Below are 22,586 nucleotides of genomic sequence, written 5' to 3'. Positions count from 1 at the left end.
TTTTTCCAAAATTTACGGCGGACAGCAGCTTTAAGGCAATTATGGGCAATTCTTAATTAATATTGTAAAAGTACTAAGTATTTAAAGCTGCTTGTAGTACATGGGTTTAAATTTTTGTATTAACTGTAACGAGTACTTGTGGCTCAGTGGTAGACCTTCAGCTTACTAACCCAAAGGATCCGGGTTCAAGTCTTACCGACGCTAGAATTTTTTTTTTTTTTTTTTTTAATAAATTATTTATTGTTACGTTCTATAACTGGGACTTCAAGCTCCACGCGTGCCGTCGATATGACGGCATCGTGCAGTGGCAATGTTTTGGCGCACGGGCGGCGGGATATATCTCACTGTACCGAAGTGTGCCAAAGTGTGCCAAAGTGTGCCAAAGTGTGCCAAAATGTGCCATAGTGTGCCATGCTGTGTCATACCGTGCCAAACTGTGCTATACTGTGCCATACTTTGTCAAAAAAGAAATGTTTGTTTCCGAAAAACCCATTTGTGTCAAAGTGTGCCAAAGTGCAGCAAATTTCCGAATTTGAACACTTTGGCACACTTTGGCACAGTGTGGTACACTTTAGCACACTTTGGAACACTTTGGCACACTTTGACACACTTTAGCATACTTTGGAACACTTTGGCACACCCAATTATTTCCACTAGGGTCTGACATCTTTTATCGAATAATTTCGTCCAACTGGAGAATAAAAAGTTTCAGAGCTTTTCTGTGAAGATAAACAAGCGTCATCACTCAAAACAGGCTGAGATTCTGGTTTTAAGAGTGTAGATATCAACTTTCCTCCTACAAAATATATTTGATATTTTAATTTAATAATTTTTTATTTACTTTGAAAATTTCACTACATCAAAAATGATATACTCGAAATTATTCTTTTAAATGTAACATGATCAATTGGTGAAATGTTGATAGAATGTTTGTAATAGTTTAGAAAACAACAGATCGCTAAACTTTAAATCTCTCAACGTTTACTCAGAAAGTTTTTACTATCGCGTACTAAAGAATTTTAGTAAAATTTTAACTTATAACAGATTTGTATTATTAAACATACATTCAAATATCAAAGATGAGTTTAAAATATAATGCAATGAATTAAATTTTATTATTGCAAAAAAATATAATCTTGTAGATAACATAGATTTGTAAGCTTATATGTAAATTTATTTACAATTTTTACAGTATTTATCATACTGCAAAATTGAAAACGCCAAAAAATATATATTTTGAAATTATAATAAAAATGGAAGTTTTAGAAAGTAATGTTTAAAATGTTTAAATTTAATTGCTTTTTTTGTAAACTTTTTTGAAATATATATACTTGTTATTGGAGGTGTATATAATAAGTATGCTGTATATAATAAGTGCGATAATTCTGAGTAATCATAAAAATCCTTATTAATTTATATTTCATAATAAGATCGTCATTTGAAATCTGTAGATAATTTTTTATATGATATTAAGATCACAAGATTTTTTATTCATATTATTCTGTAAAGATCAATTTTTTAAGTTTTTAGGCTCTGTCAACTCGAATAGTTGAATAAATAAAATTTTAAATCAATTTATTTACAACTTAAAAACGTATTTCTAATGCATTTAAAAACGACTATTAATTTTAAGATTAATTAAATTAGATATTTACTTGCAGTTTTTTCCTTTGCATCTTCTCCGCTTGATAATTCAGGTTGAGAAATAACAATTGTTTCTGAATCACTTGTAACGGCAGGTAAATTTGGGTTACACAATGTGTTCTTTAATTCTTTATTTTGCTGTTCAACATCCTTATTAGTAAATAGGTCTTCAGCTTTATTTAGAAAGGCACATATCATGAAAAAAAGCTACAGTTATATATATTATAAAAATCATGTCATTACTAAGTTATTTTTATTATACTTTTTTTTAAATTGTTATTTTTAGTTTTATTTCATTAATTGGCTTAGAAAGTAAAACTTTTCTTTCATTCTTCCTTCTTCTCTTCTTTCAGAACGCGATCACTCATTAATAAAAGTTTAGTTCCATTAGAGATGTAAAAAACATGAACTAGTTCGATTACAAATTTACATTTATTTTCATTCATTGACTGATTCTTTTGAAAATTGCGAAATTCCAAATATAATTTGTATAATTTTTCACAGCAATGGTCATTCCTAATTGTTTCAATTAAAGTCTTATTCCATAATGGAATTATTTCAATAATAACTAATTTTATAGCATACCGAACATTAATTTTTTTTCTTTGGTCTTATGAAACGTAAGTCGAAGTACGTCTGAAATACTTGGTAGTTTGTGAACATTTAATTCTCTGATAGTATTACTACATATACTTATAAGATCTTTATGCGTTAGTACAGAATTCATTGTGTGATCCTAGTTGTAACGTGTAAGGTTTACGTGAAGTCCTAAATAAATTTCAATTTCTATTAATTAATATTAAAATGTTTATTATATTTTAAAACATTGTATGTACTACAACACTAACTTTGTGTCATTAAAGAATTTAACATTTAACGACTAACGAAGAGTAATAAAATCACATGTAAAAGTAAAATAAGAAAACTATGCAATGCAAAAAAATGTATTTATGTGAAGCACAGAAAATTAAATAAAGTCAATTCTGTTTCTCTTGTTAATACAATGAGAGTCAGTTCAAGATTTTCTCTTTATAAAAAGTATAACAACATTAAACTATAAAGGTCAACATTATACTGAATTTTTCCATGGCGGAAAATTTTTTTTAAAAAAACGAGAACCATCACAAATTTTTGTGAATACTCATGATTTTTTGCATTTTTTCGTAAAAAATGTGATGTTCTGTAATTTATTGTGATTTGATGTGATTTATTATCATAATTCAGATATTTTTTCACGAATTTTCAACATTAAATGACAAATAGTGACAAAAAATCACAAAAAGCATGGCAAATAATAATTAATGTATCTGTATAGAATCCACGTGAGGACCTTCATGATCTTTTGTTGTGATTATTTATAACTTTTTGAAAGTTTTTGTAAATATTTGTAATTTTTTTGAGAAAAATTGTGAAAAACATATCTAAACTCTGACAATAAATCACAATACAACATAGGTTATTTTCTACATTATTTAATATAAATGAATATTTTTCTTCAAATGAGAGTAACATAATCATTGAAAATACAAATAATGTCTATGAATTACTTATCTAGATAGTCCACTATATATTCTAGGATTACAACATTTTAAAAAGCTTTCAAAGAAAAAAATGTACTTAAATTATACATTAAAAGAAACAATCTAATAATTTTTTTCTTTCTATAAGAATATTTTTTAAGACATGAATTACAATTTAATTTAGAACCTAATCAGTGTTTTAAATATATTTATGTGATTTCAATATTTGCGATAATATATACATTACACACGGAATAAAATATGCGATAAAGAAATCATATAGTACATATCCATTATATAAAAATCCTATTCGAGAATCTCGATCTCGATCTCGAAATAAATGAGTGGAGTAAGTCGCGCCGAGCAAACATCGCGAACGTAAACAAACTGGCTGATGGCTGAATTCAAATGCGCTTCTGGGATTAGAATGAACGCATACGCTCATTTCAGACCAATTGTTTGCTCTGATGTTCAGACCTATTTATATATGTATACACTGAGATTAGATCAGGCGCGAAATAGCGCCAATGTTCTGAATTTTGATCATTATTTTCTATTTTCTGTAGATTTTGTAAATAATTTTATTTTTCTTAATTTAATTATCAAATAATTATCACAAAATGTATTTTTTCATAAGAAATCGAATCAAATATGGTTAGAACAGGGAAGGTTGATCGGGACAAGCGCTATATGAAAGATTATAATCCAAATTCGAGACATTGGCGCGCTTGCGCGCCGTCTTATACCCTAGTGTGTCAAAAGCCAATGCATACAGTAGCGAACTTTTTACGTATATTTACTATTTGATTTCTTTATAGCATATTTTTACGCGAAATTACAAAATTTTCTTTAATATTTATACATAAGTACTTCTATAATTATTTAATTCTTATTTTAGATGCTTACTATTTACAAAATTATTTATAGCTAAAATATTTATTAAAATGATCAAAGTTTGAGAATAGTAAATACAGCATATTGAGTGAATCAGGGCCGTGCATATGATTCTTGTCAGTAACGGCTTTTGTATTTGTGTAGAATTAAATAATATTAATTATTTTGTATAATTAATTTTTTGAGAGATCAAAGTAAATTTTAAGAATATTTGTACTTATAATTTTTTTGACATTGGTTGTATATTCAAAAAAATTATGAAATTAATTTTAACAATAAGTACTTGAATAATAACGATAGGTGACATCAAAACCTTTAATCTTGTTTTTTGAAAAAGTTGACAGGACCCCTGGAACTATATAAGAGCTAAACAAAGTTGTATATCATAGAAGTCTTCATGCACCCATTCACAGATTTGATACTTCGATTTTTTAGCTAATTTTAAACGGCAATATCTTCAGTTCTAGAGGGGCTAGAGAGTCCTCCAAAAAATCAAAATGAAGGTTTTGAAGTCTACTTTTACAATATATTATTCTGCTAACATAATTTAGATCCAAGTATGGTTACAAATGCAAAAACGTGAAAAAACCGTGATTTTATTAGTATTTTTGCAGGTTTTGGAAGCTATATTTGGCTCAAATTTTATTTTCCGGGCTCTAAAAAATTACTGATCCTACTCTATACATTATGGAGACATATGGAATGATTAATGTACACATATAATACTTTTAAAGGGATGGAAAAATGTTTACAATGAAAAAACACGTATAATTGCGGAAACACAGTTTTTTGAAGATGGGTAAGGTATAGACTCTTATTTGGGGGGATTTCTCAGTTGCTTTCGTAGTTTTGAGTGCTGACCAATAGAGCTGGGGATTTGGAGCCAAGCTAGCAGCAATTAGGGAAATAAGGGACACCCTAATGTATATATTCAAAACATAGACCATCTAATAATAATAATAGTTATGGATAGATGCCTAATAATAATAGTCTAATAATAATAGTTTTGGATAGATGCCCAATATGAGAAATAAAAATAACAAAAACAATATTTCAATGCAACAATTCTATTATCATAATTTCAGCATTAGAAACGATTTTAATCTTTACTTAAATTGAGGAAAATTAACTCAACAATACATTGTTGATGCTTGGGTAAAAGTTGAAGGTTCACGATTATTTTTTGTTAAATAAAAATCAACACCAATTAAGGAGAGATTTATACAAAGGTGTCATAGATAACTTAAAAAATAAAAATAACGATGGCAACGTATAAATTGGAAAAATGGTTATATTACCTTTAACATTTTCAGGAAGTCCACGATCGTTACAACAAAACTTTTTAGATTCAATACCAATCTCTAAAAATAAGTTTTATTTTGTTTATTGGTGGACAAATTAAATTTTCTATTTATGTATTAGAACGTCATACAAACACCATAAGTACAATGAAATGGGCATGGCAAGTTAAATAGTAATTATATTGTGAGTTGTTCATCGCTTCATTACGATTAAATATAATAAACTTGACTTTGTTTAATTGATCTTAGTTCTTTTCTATCTGTAATTTCGTTGCGAAATATATCAAACTCGCCTAACCTTTAACTTTGTTAAAGGGTAATATTTTTTAGAGATTTCAATCCTTTTTAGTAAATTTTTTTGAGTATTTCATATTCGACGTCGTAAAACTAAAATATAAGCATCTTTAGCACCTTTTGACCACAGCTTTTTCGTAACATTTTTATCATTAACATGAAATCACTGATTGTTCTGATATACACTACTCTCGAATTATTACTACACCTAGACACAAAAAACCACGGTGCGAACTACCCAGACCTCGTCATCGGCCACTATGTACACCTAGACACCGCTCTCGAATGATTTTTATACCTAGACATCAAAAACCACGGGGCCAACCACCTAGACCTTGTCATTGGCCACCCTGTACACCTACACACCGCTCTCGAATGATTTTTACACCTAGGCACCAAAAACCACGGAGCGCTCTGCCTAGACCTCCTCATTGGCCACCCTGTACACCTGGACACCGCCCTGGAATGTTTTTTATATCTAGACACTAAAAACCACGGAGCGCACTACCTAGACATCGTCATCGGTCACCTTGTACACCTTGACACCGCCCTTGAATGATTTTTACACCTAGACACTAAAAACCACGGAGCGCACGACCTAGACATCGTCATCAGCTATCCTGTACATCTAGACACCGCGTTCAAATGGTCTTTACACCTATACACCAAAACGACGGGGCGAACTACCTAGACGTTGTTATCGGCTACCCTGTACATCTAGACACCTTCGTCGAATGATTTTTACAGCTAGACACGAAAAACCACGGAGCGCGACACCTAGACGTCGTCATTGGCTACCCTGTACACCTAGACACCGAACTTAAATTTAGGATATGTAAAAAAGGTGGAAAAGCAATTTCCTATCATTTTTGATGCGCAGCTAACTTCACCGTCCTTTGAGACTGGAGAAAAAGATAATAATTTGTGCAAATCATATACAAGATTGTTTATATTATATAAATGACAGCGTTTTTTACAACTTCTATTAAAAATCACTGATTAGCACACGAATGTGATAATATATAAAACTCACTTAATAAAACAATTATGGAAAGTATCGTTTTTCTTAAAAGTAAAATCTTGGATACCAATATAGAAGTAAATAGTGTCGCAGGCGCCATAGCATCATCTGCTTCTCAAACTAGCCTTCGTCTACTTCTCAAACTCGCCTTTGTCTGCTTCTCAAGCTCCCCTTCGAGGCGCTACCGCGCCACTTGATAGTTCAAAAGTATGGTAAACCAGATTTCTTTATTACTATGACATGTAACCCAAAATGGAAGGAAAATAAACAAAATTTGAGAAAAAATAAATCAGCCATTGATAGACCTGATTCAGTAGCAAAAGTTTTTAATACAAAAGTTAATGAATTATTAAATGAAATTCTTAAAAAAAAAAAATAATTTTGTAAAGTGTATTGCATATACTTATGTAATTGAGTTTCAGAAAAGAGGTTTACTACATATGCACTTGTTGGCATTTATTCATAAAAATCATAAACTGAACGATGGAGATGATGTTGATAAACTTATAAGTGCTGCAGAAATACCTGATGAATTGAAATATCCATGGTTACATAATATCGTTAAGCAATCAATGATACATGGCTCTTGTGATAAACATAACTTAAATTCACCATGTATGGATAGAAAAAACAGAAAAGTGTACCAAAAACTTTCCGAAATAGTTTAATCAGCAAACTACTTCTAATAATACTGGATATCCTCTTTCTCGACAAAGTAACAATGGAAAACAATATAGCTGATAATCGATTAAAAGTTCCATACAATCCGTATTTATTGTTAAAATTTAACTGTCATATTAATGTTGAAGTATGTTCAACTATTCAATATGTCTAATATTTATTTAAATATTGTTATAAGAGATCTTATTATGCATTTATAAATATGATTTAAGGCAATAATGAAAACAAATTTAAAGAAGAAAATTTCAACTACGATGAAATAAAACAATATTCAAATACAAGATATGTAAGCCCTCCAGAAGCAATGTATCGTCTACTACAATAGGCAATTTGTACGTTTTATCACACGTAATTTACCGATCAGCTGTAAATTTTAAAAATGAACAGTTTGTATTTTTTAAGAAAGGATCAGAAGAAGAGTTGATTAATAAAAACTTAAACACAACTTTGACTGCATGGTTTAAAATAAATGCAAACGATCCGCAAGCTAGACAGTATTTGTATGTTGATATACCATATTTTTACGTTTTCAATGAAAAAACAAAGACATATTTTTTCATTCATTGTTTTTTGCAAAAAATGTAACTCCTAGCATCATGTCCCTAAAATTTTTCAACTGGATATTGGTGTAATCGAGCAGTGTCGGTATATAAGGATCCGGACGCGATAAGGTGGCACGAAATAAAGAAGCAAAGACAGAGTATCAAGTAATAGAGCGTAGCGTAACTTTATTATTAAAGGTTAAACTTAGACAGAGCGGGACAAGAGCCGAAGGCGTGCGTGCAGCTCGACTATCTCGTAGAGAGTGAGGCGGCGAGCGGAGAGCGCCGCCGAGCTCAGCGCCGTATCACGTGGTTTTGGCGGCGAGCGCTTCTAGAGTCGCTGCGACGCGAGGGATCTGCCGTCGGTGTCGGGGGAGATCGTACACATATTCCAACACTCCCTCCCGATTGTCCTCGACATCGTTTCCAGGCTGACCCTTAGTTATTCTGTAACATGAAAGATCTGTTAATTTCCTAGCAATAATCTGGATAATTTGTTATGGCTATCAGAGGGCAAAGGCTTGGTAAAGATATCCGCTCTTTGCTCCTTTGATTCTATCCATTCTATTTTTACATAATGTAACTTGACACACTGCTTAACATAGTCCTCATACACTCCAGCCATGTGTCTCAACTTATTACTTCCATCCATCTTTGTGCAAGCGACTGCTGCTTTATTATCACACCATAAGATGATTGGAAAGTATGTCATGTTTGGAATCACTTTCAGAGATAAACTTATGCTAATTGATTCCCTACAAGCATCACCCATTGCTACGTATTCAGCTTGACAAGTTGATAAAGCCACGTAGCTTTGCTTGTGGGTTCTCCAGGCTATTGCATCTCCGTACAGCGTAACTACATGTCCGCTTGTCGTGAGCGAGTCTTTACAATCTGCAAAACTTGCATCTGAGAATGTTTCCATTCCGTCCTTCAGGCCTTTGTAGGTCAGCTGCCAATTCTTTGAGTAAGCAATGTACTTGAATACTCTTGTTACCATTTTCCAGTCGTGTTCAGTCGGATTTTGTTGGTGTCTGCTTAACATATTGACTGCGTATGCCAAATCTGGCCTGGTGCCGGACATCAAGTACATGAGAGATCCAACCACTTCTCTGTATCCACGCTGGTTTATAGCTTTGTCATTTGTTGATTCTTCCTCTCGTTGTTTTCGTTGTCTGTTCAGCACTTGATTTGTTACCATGGGGGTTGATTGACCTTTAGCTTGTGCATATCCAAATTTCGTTTGCATCTTATTTATGAATTTAATTTGGTCCAGTTTTATGGTCCTTTCTTTACTGTTTCTTGTTATAGTGATTCCCAAGAACTCTTTAGGTTCACCCAGGAATTTCATATCAAACTTTTTACTCAGTTCTTTCTGTATTTCTCTCATCTTTGGCTCGTCATTGCCTGTCAGCAATATGTCGTCAACATACAGCAGCATGATTATGCGGCTTTTGTCTTCGGCGTATATGAACAGGCATGGATCTCTACTGTTCGCTTGGAATTTTAGTTGTTTAGCGAATTCTGAAAAGTGTTCATTCCAATTCTTTGGACTAGTTTTCAAGCCATAAAGAGATTTGTGAAGTTTCCAAACTTTCGTTTGTTTCTGATTTTCGTATTCTTCAAAACCGTCTGGTATTTCTAGAAATATATCCTTTTTTATAGGGCTGTGAAGAAACGCTGCTTTTACGTCCAGTTGCCACAGCACATAGTCGTGTTTATTAGCAATAGTCAGTACAGCTCTTACTAGTGCAAGTCTTGACACTGGTGCGTACGTTTCACAAAGATCATACAAATTTGAGTCCTTAAAACCTCGTATGACAATTCTTGCTTTGTAGTCGGGGTATTTTGTTCCACTGTCTTTACGTTTGAATACCCATCTCGAATCCAGGATGTTTAACTTTTTACCGTCGCAGCTAGTTCTACTGACTACTTCATATACTCGGTTTTTCTGAAGTGCTTCTCTCTCTTTGTTTATGGCTTCTTGCCATCTATCTGCTTCTGGTGATGATACAGCTTCTCGGTAAGATTTTGGATCCCCATTAATACCTGTCAGTAGTGTATACAATTCATATTCACTTAGGCCTTCAATTTTATCCTGCATTTTTTCTGATTCTGACGTACCAAACGTCATCAGTGCATCTGGGTCGTATATGTTTAGACCTTCTGTTTCACCCTGTGCTTTTTCAGCTGATACAATTTTCTTACTCTGAGTCTGCTTCCGAGTCACTGGTCTGTGATTTATTTTTGAAATAGGTTTCATGGCTGTTTTCTGATTTTCTTTACGTGGTCTACCCTTTTTCTTGGGTGCCTTAATCACCACTTCCGGTTGATCTGGGCTTTCTTCGTCGAATTCAAAAAACCAGGTTTCTTTATTCAGAGTATCGTTTGTTATTGTCCAATTCTTTATATCTTCGGGCTTGTAAATATCTCCAAATACTTTGCTTTCGATGAATTGCACGTTCCTGCTTTCGTATACTTTACCATCTTCTGGGTTTAGTAACAAGTATCCTGTGTCAGTATATCCTACTAACACTGTTTTATTCGAGAGCTTATCGAACTTAGTTTCCTGTTGTCCTTGGACCTTGGTAAAAGCTACACAACCAAATCTCTTAATCTGATTTATGTATGCTTTTGATTCTGGGTTGATCATTAGCAAAGGTGATTTAAGACCAATGGACTTGTGAGGCGTCAAGTTATATAGGTAGGCCGCTGCTTTTACAGCCAGATCCCAGGCATTTGCTGGTAGTCTAGAATCGTACATTAGGGCTCTGGGGATTTTCTGTATGGTTTGATTGTAGCGCTCTGCTATGCCGTTTAACTGTGGAGTGTATGGACAAATTGTTCTGAGTTCAGCACCATATTTATCCAATACCTTCTGTGTCTTTCCGCTGGTAAATTCTGTTCCTTGATCACAGTCTAGGTAGCAGAATTTTTCATCTCTTCCGCATATATTTCTACATTTCACGACAAAGTCATCTATGCATTCGGCGGCGTCCGACTTTTGCTTAACTGGGTAGGCCATGGCAAAGCGTGAATAATTATCTACTAATACAACTATGAACCTACAGCCTTTCGGATGAGTAGCCGGTGTAATCGGTCCCATAGTATCAGCACTGACCCGTTGCAATGGTTTCTTGGCCATCTCTTTGTTATTATCGAATTTCGGTCTATTCATTTTCGCTACTTTGCATATTTCGCAATCTTTCAAACACACACCATGATCATTTTCTCGGAATTGTTTAATGTCGGGGTATAATCCTTTCAGAAGCTTTATTTTATTCAGAGCCGTATGTCCTAATCTAATGTGCCATAAATTAATGGTATTTATTACGGTAGATTCGTCACCATTTTCTTTCCTTTGATTTGCTGAATCTATGACTGGCTTTTCATCAGCGAATGTCACCTTTTTCTTAACAATCTTTTCATTGCTTTCATGGGCAATTAGCGCACCCGAGGGCATCTTTTGTATGTTATCTAATTTTGGCTTTAAATCGATTATCCAGAATGGATTCTCAAACTTTCCTTCTAGAATCTTTTCTCTCGTATTTGGTTCGTAAACGTTTATCGTTTTGTTATCTAAATACACGCACAGGCCCTGATCTGTAAAGCGTTTGAGTGACAGCAGGTTTTTTCTCAAATTTTCTGCGTATACAACATTATCTAGTTTTATTACGTTACCGTTAGATAGTTCGAATTTAACTTGGCCTTGATTGGTTGCGGTTATGTTAGATGGTTTGTCTTTATTGGCACAGCCTATTACGCGCTCAGTCTTTTCGTGCAGCTGAGTCAATATGAATTTAGAATTTGTCATATGATCTGTCGCGCCTGAATCTACGATAAATTTTTGCGTCTCGTCGTCCCATTCATTCAGACTCACATTCATGCATACTGAATCAGTATTGGTCGTACCTTTTGCAGGAGTGCCAGGTCGTCTGAAAGGTGACTTTGATCGAGATCTGCTATGCTCTCTCCTCTGCTTTCTTTTTGGAGAGATACTTCTGTTGCGATCAGTCGCTCTCTTTCGTGGTGGCCCTTTCCGTGGTTCACTGCAGTCTACGGCGATGTGCCCGAACTTATTGCAGTTAAAGCACTTAGGCTCGTCGTGCTTGCAGTCCTTGGACAAGTGCGCCGTGCTACCACATCGCTCGCACCGTTTGTTGGGCCTTTCCCTACTTTTGGGTCTTTCATCAGAGGAACGGTTTCTTTCCTCTGCGAATCCAAGCAGGGCTGATTTTTCTGGGGTTCTCTGCTTCGAGTTGTCAATCTGGAAAATTAAATCTTTTAGTTCATTGTAAGTATATTTCCTACCCGTACCATGGCTTGAAACGTTCTCTGCCGTAATGATCTCTGGGTAGGCTTGCTCTACTGCGTTGAACAGTAGACTTTTCTTTGCCGTATCGCTCATTTTTTCTATGCCTTCATTACTTTCATACTTTCTTACGAGGTCTTCAAACCTCAAGCAGAAGTTAAAGGCCGTTTCTTTATCTTTGTTGAGCTTTAAGTTGAAGAGTCGTTTCTGGGCTGTATGAGCATTAATTCTCAATTCATTCTTTTTAATTTCTTTAATCTTATCCAGTAATTCAACTGGATCTTTTATGTTCATCGTGTATAGGTGATACTTATCATCAATTCTGTTCAGAATTATCTCGCGTATGATATTCTTATCGTGTTCGAGTTCATCTGGACAGATCAGACTTTGATTGTTCTTTTCGAAGACGTAGAACAGTTTTCGCGACTTTAGCTCTGAGAATAAGAAATCCTCAAAGGGGGCAAATTCCGAATCTAATTTTAACTTGTACATTCGCGTGATGTTAATCTGTTTCAATTTTGCGTCATTTATACTCGTGTTACCTGAGTTCATTGACTTGAACAAATTCAGCTTATTCAGTTGCGTTAAGTCTTGATCAGAAAAACGTCTACTTACATTCAAATCGTCGAGCGCGATTCCAAGACGTTCGGCGGATTCAACGCGCCAATCTTTATATGGCGACTGTTCTCTCCTTACTTCATTTTTCTCGTTCCATTCGTACGAGTCGGCCACTAGTGTGGACGAGCACCTGGGTTCAGCAGGTCCGAACTCCCTTGGTCCAGGAGCCAAGAGCGTGAGCGGATTGCGGTTTGCTGGTCGAAAGCCACGTCCGCGTCCTCGTGGATGCAGCTTGATCGGTTCTGCCGGGCGTGTACAGCTGACGATGCTTGGCTTGTTGTTGGCTGAAAGAGTTGGCTTCTCCTGCCAATCTTTTACTGCCTGTCCATCCTGCCCTCTGAGCTTCAGACTATCAACGGACCTCATCAGTTGCTGTACATCTCCGCTGATCTTGGTTGTGAACCTTTCGAAGTTTTGATTCATCTTAGCATTCTCCTCCACGAGGGACTTCATTCCTTCTACCAGCCTTTCGCTGAGCTTGACTTGAGTCATGGTGCTCTCACGCAACAGCTTGGTGATCTCATTCATGCTGTATGTCTGGTCGTCATCCCTGGGCGTGGACGTAGTGGCTCCTGCTCTCCCTGCGTCGCTGTAGTGGCTTACGGGTCCTCTCAACCCTACCACTCGATCCTCTGTAGCTTTCAACACTTCCAGGAGTCTGGCTGCTTCTTCCAAACTGAGGATGTTCATGTCTGTAAATATACAAAAAAACGTTAGTCTGCGGTTGAGAGGATACCCCTGCAAAGCTCCCTATACTTTGTGCACAAGTATCGGGCCACCTTGCTGTCGGTCCAGTCACTTTTCGACAAAGTTCCCAAACCGACTTAGTCTCTTTTTGCGGAATGTGTGCCTAAGCACGGCTCCCACAGTCCGAGACCCACTAAGCACGAGAGCAGGTTTGGCAGATCTGTGTGAGGGTCTAGTTTTTGAGCGTGGGACACTGACTAAGTATCTGTACGTGCGCACGTACCAAGTCACATTCGTGGGTTCGTGTTAAACCTCTCACAGATCCACACAGACTTCGTGTCGTACGTTACGTTGGCTAGTAGCCCGTCAAACTTTCCGTACAAGTGTAGACTTACATATAAATATTGTTATTTATGACTTTACTTCATTACCTAGTTGGAGTGTTTCGTCCCTAGAATGCATTAACCAAACGCCTCCGCCGTAGAGTTGAAGATAGAAACTCTCATTTGGTTCTTTGTCCTTCAGGTCGTAGTACTCCAGAATCTTGGCGCGTATGTCATCCCAGTCAGTACTTGTGCTACGTGCTGTCGAAAGATTTTGTAATTAATATTCAAACTTAATTTATTTTGATAAACCAGAGTCGTTGTGTTGAATTAATTCTTCGCTTAATTTATTGCAGAGTGAGCTCGCGCACCAGCAGCCCCACCTGCGCGGTGTCTGTAAACAGTGCAGCTCGCAGGCAGACTTACACTAGATGCGAAAGCCGACGTTCGCGTTTATCGCGTTAAATTTCTTTATAGATGATTTTCTGCTAGTTTAATACGTTAAATGATTGCTTAGTTTACCCATGCATCAGCAGCCCCACCTGCGCGGTGTCTGTAAACAGTGCAGCATGCAGGCAGACTTGCACTAGATGCATAGATGTGCGTTTAAGAAATTCAAAAATTGCCGCGCAACAAGTGAGCGGTCACGTGAATTCGTGTGCGCTTGCGCACAATCTTGTATTGACTTCGCTTTGCGTTTGAGTTGACTCAGCGCGAACTTTTTGTGCACGTATGTATGCGTGCGCGTCCGTGTATCGTTTCCGCTACGTGTGGTTGTAATGACCGCAACTCTCCCTCCGTTTTCATGCACGCGCGTGTTAACCTATTACGAGCCAGGTTAAACTAGCGTCGTCTTTTTCTACGTGCGCCTGAACTTGCGCGTCGTCGTCGTGAGCCGAGAGCGCGGCAACGGCGGCTCTCCCTCCGTTCCGTATAGCTTACGTACAGGAGAGAGATGAGGCGGCCATGTTGGCTCGGTTGCCTAGCAACCCCCCTTTCTTTCGCCTGTTGCTTCGTACCGGGAATTTTTACCGCGCGTTTCTGTTCGTTTGAACTTCTCGGAAATGCGTTTTTGTTTTGGTCGACTTTCTTTGTTTAAGCGCGTTCGGATTTTCGAGTTCTGACAAGCCGAACTGATGCAACACTGATTCGCGCCTTTCTCTTTTCCGCGATTTTCGCGCCTTTTCTTTTCTAATGCGGCTTTTTATCTCGCGATTTTTATTTTTCACTTCACTTTTCTTATACACTCGCGTACCGCTGATTTTACTTCACGAGTTTCATAAGCACGTTTTTATTTTTATGCGTACTTACGTGCAGTTTGCGGGTTTGCCCATTTGTAGGATTTTCCGGCCATCGTGACTTTTGCCTTTGTTTTGTTCACCGTTTACCAGGGAATCGAGTGCTGACCTTCAGGCTCTGGACAGCGGGGCGTGTTGCTTGTTGGCTGCGTGACTTCCTTCTTTTGTCTCTCAGCTTAGGTCGTTCTCGTGTCTTTGTACAGGTGTCAACTCGTCTCGACTTCTCTTGGCTTTTCTTCTATTTTTTTTTTTTTTTTTCGTGTCACTTTTTCACTAATTTGCGCAGTGGAAGCGTGCTGGGCCCATAACCTGTCGGTATATAAGGATCCGGACGCGATAAGGTGGCACGAAATAAAGAAGCAAAGACAGAGTATCAAGTAATAGAGCGTAGCGTAACTTTATTATTAAAGGTTAAACTTAGACAGAGCGGGACAAGAGCCGAAGGCGTGCGTGCAGCTCGACTATCTCGTAGAGAGTGAGGCGGCGAGCGGAGAGCGCCGCCGAGCTCAGCGCCGTATCACGTGGTTTTGGCGGCGAGCGCTTCTAGAGTCGCTGCGACGCGAGGGATCTGCCGTCGGTGTCGGGGGAGATCGTACACATATTCCAACAAGCAGCTTATTACAAATAATTTTGTTTTCCAGCTGTCAAATATTTTTTTTGTTTATTATTAAAAATAATAATGGTCAAAATGTGGTTTTTTAACAATTACTCCAAAACGACTGCTCTTATTACAAATTAAGTTACTAAAGCTTGTTGAAGACAAAGTGCATAAAGTATTATCTAAAGCATTTTAGTGCAGGTGTAGTCGATTTTGCATAAATCAAACCTAAACTTTTAACGGTGCTATGCTGTAATTCAAATTGAATTTTTCTTTAAACATTTCTTTATAAATTTATTTGAAACTTATTAAAAGGTTAAAAAAAACACCTTTCACAAGGTAAAATGTTGGCAACTTTAAGTTTTGTACCCATCCTCACCATTCTTGATTTCCCCTCTAAAAATTAATGCAATCTTTAAAGAAATTGTCTAATTTTTATAGCTTACAAAAGTTTTTCTGTATTTTTATCAATATACACTAATGAATGTACACGGAGAGAAATGTATCACTAAATATTCCCATAATTTTCATCAAAAATTAGTATACTGTATAGTAGCGAGGAGACAAACTCGACTTATATTAAATTTTATTATACGGTATAGTAAAATTTCAGATCACCAGATTTTACTATACTACATAGCAATTTTTACTGTAGCGCATATCAAAGTTTATGGATACTAAAGCTTCTTAAACATATTTTTGGCCCTTCTTTTTTGTCGTCTGTTGGTGCTTTTTCTCTTATTTGTGTTTGTTGGGTGTTATTTGTTACATTTAATCTCGAAGTCGCATCGCATAGAATTTCATGATATCCTAATTTACATACATTGCAATGCTTATTATTATGTTGCAACCTATTAACGCATCGCTATACTAATCGCATTTATATTTATATATAATATTCCGATCTGGAAGTTCCTTTTATACTAACCGAACAGTTTTTCGTCACTTGCGGGTCGAGTTCACGAGTCGCCACCTAGTGGCAGTAAGTGATCAGGTGAATTCCTGTCATCGGTTTGAGTTACGATGAATTGTTTAGCTCTGTCGGTAACTTTTTACCGACGGAACACAGCGAGTCAAAGCGGAGTGCAATTCTTACTATACTGGTATAGCAATTTTTAATGAATGTATAGTAAATATTCATACAAACATACTATATTTTCTTCATAGGTTGAGTTTGTCTCCCGATTAGGAGAAAATATAGTAATTTTTAGTGATACATTTCTCTCCGTGTAGTAAAATCAGTTTTAAAAATGTCAACCCGAATGGAAATTATAACCGTACTTTTGCAATAAATTTAGTACGTAACTGTTGCAATTCTGTACATTCGCATACGTTCTCGTTTTTTTTTGATTTGATGTAATTTGAAAAAAAATTCCATTGAAAATTTAAAATATACACCATTTTTATCGAAAAAAAACATGTATATACCTTGTAAAATCATTAACAAATTTTGTTGCTAGTAATGTTTAATTGATATTTTTTAGATAACAAAATTTGTTGCTAACTATATTTAATTCATATTTTTTAGAAATGTCTCTCGATCGGTCCGAGGGGGCATGTTTAAGGTACATTTTAAGCCCGGATAGAGTAAAGAAGACGGTCCGGATCTTTCAAAAAGCCGTGGCAAGTGACTAAAAAAAAAACACTTATTTATATAGTGAAATGTCATGAATTTTGGTCAATGATTTTACAAGGTATATACATGTTTTTTTCGATAAAAATGGTGTATATTTTATATATTTTCAATAGAATTTTTTTTTTCAAATTACATCAAATCAAAAATTTTTTGGTAAGAAGAATATCTTTTTGTTTTTTTGCAGGATTTAACCCAGGCTTGACCCCTTAAGTTAGATGCGCATGCCGTGTAGTTAGATTTATTATTTATTATTGTTTTTCCATCACTTAACCTGCTGCAAAAATTATAGCTTTTATTAAATGGCTTATGTTTTATTAAGATTTCCAGTAAAAATATTATCAGAAGGCCGATTTAACCTTTAACTTTATAACCAACATGTGTTTGTATCGGTAGACATGTAATTTACTAGGTTATAAGTGTCAAATTTGAATGAATGTAAAACCACTTATTAGCCATTATATCATGTTTGTTTTCTACATAACTTCTAGTAGAAGGTCAGACCCATTCTAAAACTTTACAGCTACTTTCCCTAGTGGAAATGGATTGTGTGCCAAAGTGTGCCAAAGTATGCTAAAGTGTGTCAAAGTGTGCCAAAGTGTGCGAAAGTGTGCCAAAGTGTGCCATACTGTGCCAAAGTGTGCCAAAGTGTTCAAATTCGGAAATTTGCTGCACTTTGGCACACTTTGGCATACTCTGGCACACTTTGGCACACTTTGGCATACTCTGGCACACTTTGGCACACTTTGGCATACTCTGGCACACTTTGACACACATGGGTTTTTCGGAAACAAACATTTCTTTTTTGACAAAGTATGGCACAGTATAGCACAGTTTGGCACGGTATGGCACACTTTGGCACACTTTGGCACACTTCGGTACAGTGCGAGATATATCCCGCCGCCCGCGCGCCAAAACATTGCCACTGCTCGATGCCGTCATATCGACGGCACGCGTGGAGCTTGAAGTCCCAGTTATAGAACGTAACAATAAATAATTTAATAAAAAAAAAAATTCTAGCGTCGGTAAGACTTGAACCCGGATCCTTTGGGTTAGTAAGCTGAAGGTCTACCACTGAGCCACAAGTACTCGTTACAGTTAATACAAAAATTTAAACTCATGTACTTTAAGCAACTTTAGATACTTAGTACTTTTACAATATTAATTAACAATTGCCCGTAATTGCCTTAAAGCTGCTGTCCGCCGTAAATGTTGGAAAAACATGCCTCAACAGAGGAATCCGTCGGGAATACAAGTTTTCCAGATTTCGTGCAAAAATGTTCTAAGTCCTCAATTTCCGAAAAACCCATGTGTGTCAAAATGTGCCAAAGTGGTCCAGAGTGTGCCAAAGTATACCAAGGTATGCCAAAGTGTAATAAATTTCCGAATTTGAACACTTTGGAACATTATGGTACACTATGGCACACTTTGGCACATTTTGACACACTATGGCACACTTTGGCAGACTTTGGCACACTTTGACACACTTTGGCACACAATCCATTTCCACTAGGGTTTTTACTATAAAAAGGTATCTTTTTACTGTATTGAGGTTGTCGGAGTCCGGATCAAACATTCTGATGTTTATATTTTAAGATTTAAAATGCAAATAAGGTAGCCTTAACATACATAAAGGGCTTTAAAAGTATTTTTATTAAAGAATTCAGAAAATTTCACAAAAAAAAGTATTAGGATAGTTTTAGTTAAAAATGCATTCCTTATAGCTACAAATCATTGAAAATAGGCAGAAAATGCAAACATTGCTTGAAACCTCAACTTTGACCAGCTAGAACCCGAAGCCAAATGAAGGAATTGCGCTGAAATTTTTTTTAAAGTCAGGTACAACATATAGAACATACATATACAGTTTGGGCAAAAATAAAAATTTTCATCTTCGATTTCACAGAGAACTACCCATATATTGTGTATATATACATATATGCCAATTAAAACGAAATTACATATTAAAAAAGAAGTGAGATCAATCAAAGTAAGTCAAGTTTACAATATTATTTCAAATATAATATAACACAAACTCAAAATTGTTATGATCAATAATGGGCTGAGTTGAATGGTTGCAAACTTAAGTAATATATTGATCAATTGCAAACAACTCTCAAATTCTTTTTCCGTAACTTGCCATGCTCGTTTTATTTTGTTTTGTTAGGGTAGTAATAAATTTACCGAACTAACAAAGTAACGTTGTGTGATTATGCGGATGATAGCTTACTCTCCCATACGGGGGAGAGTAAGCTATCATCAGTACTTCGGACTGATTGTCGCGGCGAAGCTGTTTGCGTGATAATAAAAAACTAAGGAAAATTAAATTATTAACGAGAACGACTTACTTGTGTTTGTTAACGGGGATGTCCCAAAGGTTGACGATCAAAACTCTCAAATCAAATAATCTCTTAGACTCAATTATTTCAAAAATTCCTTTATTTGTTTCTGGAGACTTCAAATAACTTTCAAATGGAATAAGGCACAAGGGTTAGGTCGGCTTTTCTCAAAAAAAAAAAAAAAATATATATTTTGGAAGCTATTGGTAAGCAATCGGCAAGATTTCTTTCTCTTTTTTTTCATATTAGGCTTGTCAACTTTTAGCTTGTTTCAGGATGATGATATGGGTTTGGGTGGATTGTTTCTTTGTTTTTCTTTCTCTTACCTTGTAAGCTTGGTTATGGCTCTGCTCCGCGGTCACACAAACTGTCAAGGATGGTCTCGATTTGGTTCATTTTTTTTTTTTTTTGATATGAAAATATATTTTATTTTGACGCAAAACAATGATGGTAACTTGGTTTTTTTTTTTTAATATGAACTACTTACATCTAACTTAAAGCTAACGTCGCAGTGTCGTCTCTTAAAAACTAGTGTCTAATATTTTATTGAAATCTATCTTCTCCATTTCCTTCCTAATTTGTTCTTCTGCTGCGGTACTGGCTCTTGTCGGTCTTGGGGTCTCTGTATGTTGTCGTCTCGGTTGCTCTGTTCGTCGTTGTCTCTCTTGTATGCGGCGTCTGGCGTTCTGTCTGGCTATCTCCCTTTCTATGGGATTCTCGTCGCCAGGTGACGTGTAGTCTAAATGTAATGCTCTATGCACTAACATTGGTGTTGTCGTGTTGGATGTAGTGGAACGACTTGTTACTTGCTCGTTTGCCTGTTCACTCGTGCTCGGTTGTGGTGTCGATGTTGTCTGTCTTGGGTCCTCTTGTGTTTCGGTCGTTAATGTTGACTTTTCATTTAGTATTCTCTGTCTTAAGTGAGGCATGTTGCAGTTCTGTATATGGTCGTCGAAGCTTTGTTTCGGTATTTGGTCTCCGCATAGGAAATGAATCATCGTTTCGTCTGTTCTTGGCGTCCATTTCCACTTTACTATGAATTCTGTGGTCCGTTTAATTTGGCGTCTATTGCGTCAACTTTGTTTGTATAAGTTATGTACCCTACTTTTCCTTTTGTCGTACCGTCCGTCAGTTCAATGCTCACTGTTTCTCCAAACACTGTAAAATCTGTTTCTAAGTGCTGTTGTGTGGTGTCTGGTGGTGATAGTATGTATAATTTTGTGTTGTTGTCGGGATCAACGGTCCAACTTGTTGATTTTAGTTTCTGTTGTGTCGTGTTTTGTTCTTTTTCTGTCTTTTGCTGTGCAGTGGATCGTGTTGATGTGTATACTTTGTTGTAAGCTAGTCTTGTCGAGTGCGTCATTTGTGTCTTTTCTACAGCCTTGTCTGCGCTGTCCTAGTTTTCAAATTGGATGAATGCAGTGTATCGTCCATTTTGTCCGCCTGTAGGCTCTAAGTGTCTTACGTCTATGATGCTTCCGAATTGTTGGAATGTCTCTGTTACATTTTGTCTTGTCGTATGTCCGGGTACTCGTACACATATAGTATCTGGTGTTTGTACGTATTCTATTGTTTTCTCCTGATTGGTTTGTTGTTCTGTCGTTGGTCTTTGTACGTCATCGTTCGTTTGTTGTATGTGTTCTTTGTATTTGTTGATCACTTTAAGCGTATGATTTTTCATTTGGTATCTAATTATTATGGCTTTGATGTCCTTGTCTTTCGTTGCGTGGTGTTCGGTGTTGCAGGGCCCATGTTGTCTAAATAATGCTTCTGCGTCTATTGTCGTACCTGTATATGTGTCTGTCACTGTGTAAGCGTCTGTCAAATTTATTTTGAGTAGCTGTACATTGTCTTGCGGGTTGTATGTATGGCGTAGTGCTATGTTTGGTTCATTAATAGTGTAAGCTTCGATATTGTCATTGTCATTGTCATTCTGTTGTGGGCCGTGATCATTGTTGTTAAAATTTTCATTATTGTTAACATTAACGTCATTGTTGGCAGGTCTTTGGACGTCGTTATTGTCATTGCTGTCAGTGTTCTCGTTTGTAGCAATTCTGTCATCATTGTTAATGTCGTTATTGTCTGGATCGTCACTGTTGTCCGTAGGGCCGATGTCATTAGAGTTCTTAGAACTGTCAGTGCTGTCAGTGGCGTTTAAGTCAGTAGAATTTTTGGAAGTGTCGGTGTTGTTGCCTGTCTCTAGGTTGTTTGTCGGTTTGTTAATTTATACAGTGTTTGTTTCTTGGTCTGTCTGTCTGTTCAGTTCGTAATCGCGTAGTAGTTGTATCGTACCTGTACTTGTCCTGTACGTTATTGTTAATATGACTGTGGCATCGTCAGTCCCTTGATTAGTAATTCTGAAGCTCTTAGTATTGTTCGATCCGTATTTATTCAGTAATGTCATAACAACAGGTAGTTTCCCTGGTGGGCCAAAACGGATGGTGACGTGTCTTGAGTTCTCATCAAACTCGATTGACTCGATTATGGTCTTGAAGATTTGGTCCATGTCTGTAAAAGAAGATATGCAAATTCGTAGAAGATGAAAAAAAAAATTTTAACAATTTCATTGAGTGGGGTATTCATGGGTCATATTATGGTCAATCATTCATTCTCTCATTCACACTTGTTAATTGGTCCTGTCTGATTGCTTACTTTTCTAATCTATAATCATGTCGTTATCATTTAGGTCATCATGTATTACTTTGAGGGTCTCGGGTGTTTCGGATTTATGTTGATTCTGGGCATTTACTCTGGCATTTTATACGGAGTTGCTGGTAACAGCATTTTCTTCTCTGTTTTGTGTTTGGCTCTCCAGCCTGGCTATTTTTTTTAACTCTAATATGGTTTCTTTTAAAGGTTGTAGTTTGTCTAGAAGGCTTCA

The 22,586-nt window shown here is 36.2% G+C and overlaps 3 protein-coding genes across 18 annotated transcripts in view; 1 reads left to right on the top strand and 2 right to left on the bottom strand.

Annotated features, from left to right (window-relative positions):
- The window catches only part of LOC107981239 (zinc metalloproteinase-disintegrin-like batroxstatin-3), a 584,695-nt gene that overhangs the window by 12,417 nt on the left and 549,692 nt on the right, over positions 1-22,586 (top strand). The gene's annotated exons all lie outside the window — the stretch shown is intronic.
- On the bottom strand, positions 8,059-15,382 carry LOC116416505. Of its 2 annotated transcripts, XM_031925269.1 has the most exons (5): positions 15,149-15,382; positions 13,946-14,098; positions 12,825-13,519; positions 11,810-12,164; positions 8,059-8,344 (listed from the first exon to the last, which is right to left on the bottom strand). In XM_031925269.1, the coding sequence occupies exons 1-5, from the start codon at positions 15,189-15,191 to the stop codon at positions 8,340-8,342; spliced, it is 1,251 nt and encodes a 416-aa protein (XP_031781129.1). In that variant the 5' UTR covers positions 15,192-15,382; the 3' UTR covers positions 8,059-8,339. The 2 variants fall into 2 exon arrangements, with proteins under 2 accessions (XP_031781129.1, XP_031781130.1); XM_031925270.1 differs by lacking the exon at positions 11,810-12,164.
- The window catches only part of LOC116416507, a 16,458-nt gene continuing 14,049 nt past the window's right edge, over positions 20,178-22,586 (bottom strand). Inside the window, exon 2 of the mRNA XM_031925272.1 lies at positions 20,178-22,213. Within this exon, the coding sequence (XP_031781132.1) occupies positions 20,227-20,703 (477 nt within the window). The 5' untranslated portion in view covers positions 20,704-22,213 and the 3' untranslated portion in view covers positions 20,178-20,226. The remainder of the gene's footprint in view (positions 22,214-22,586) is intronic.

Source organism: Nasonia vitripennis, assembly GCF_009193385.2.
Source record: "Nasonia vitripennis strain AsymCx chromosome 2 unlocalized genomic scaffold, Nvit_psr_1.1 chr2_random0008, whole genome shotgun sequence".
Classification (NCBI taxonomy): Eukaryota; Metazoa; Arthropoda; class Insecta; order Hymenoptera; family Pteromalidae; genus Nasonia; species Nasonia vitripennis.
This window is presented reverse-complemented; position numbering and strand designations above follow the sequence as displayed.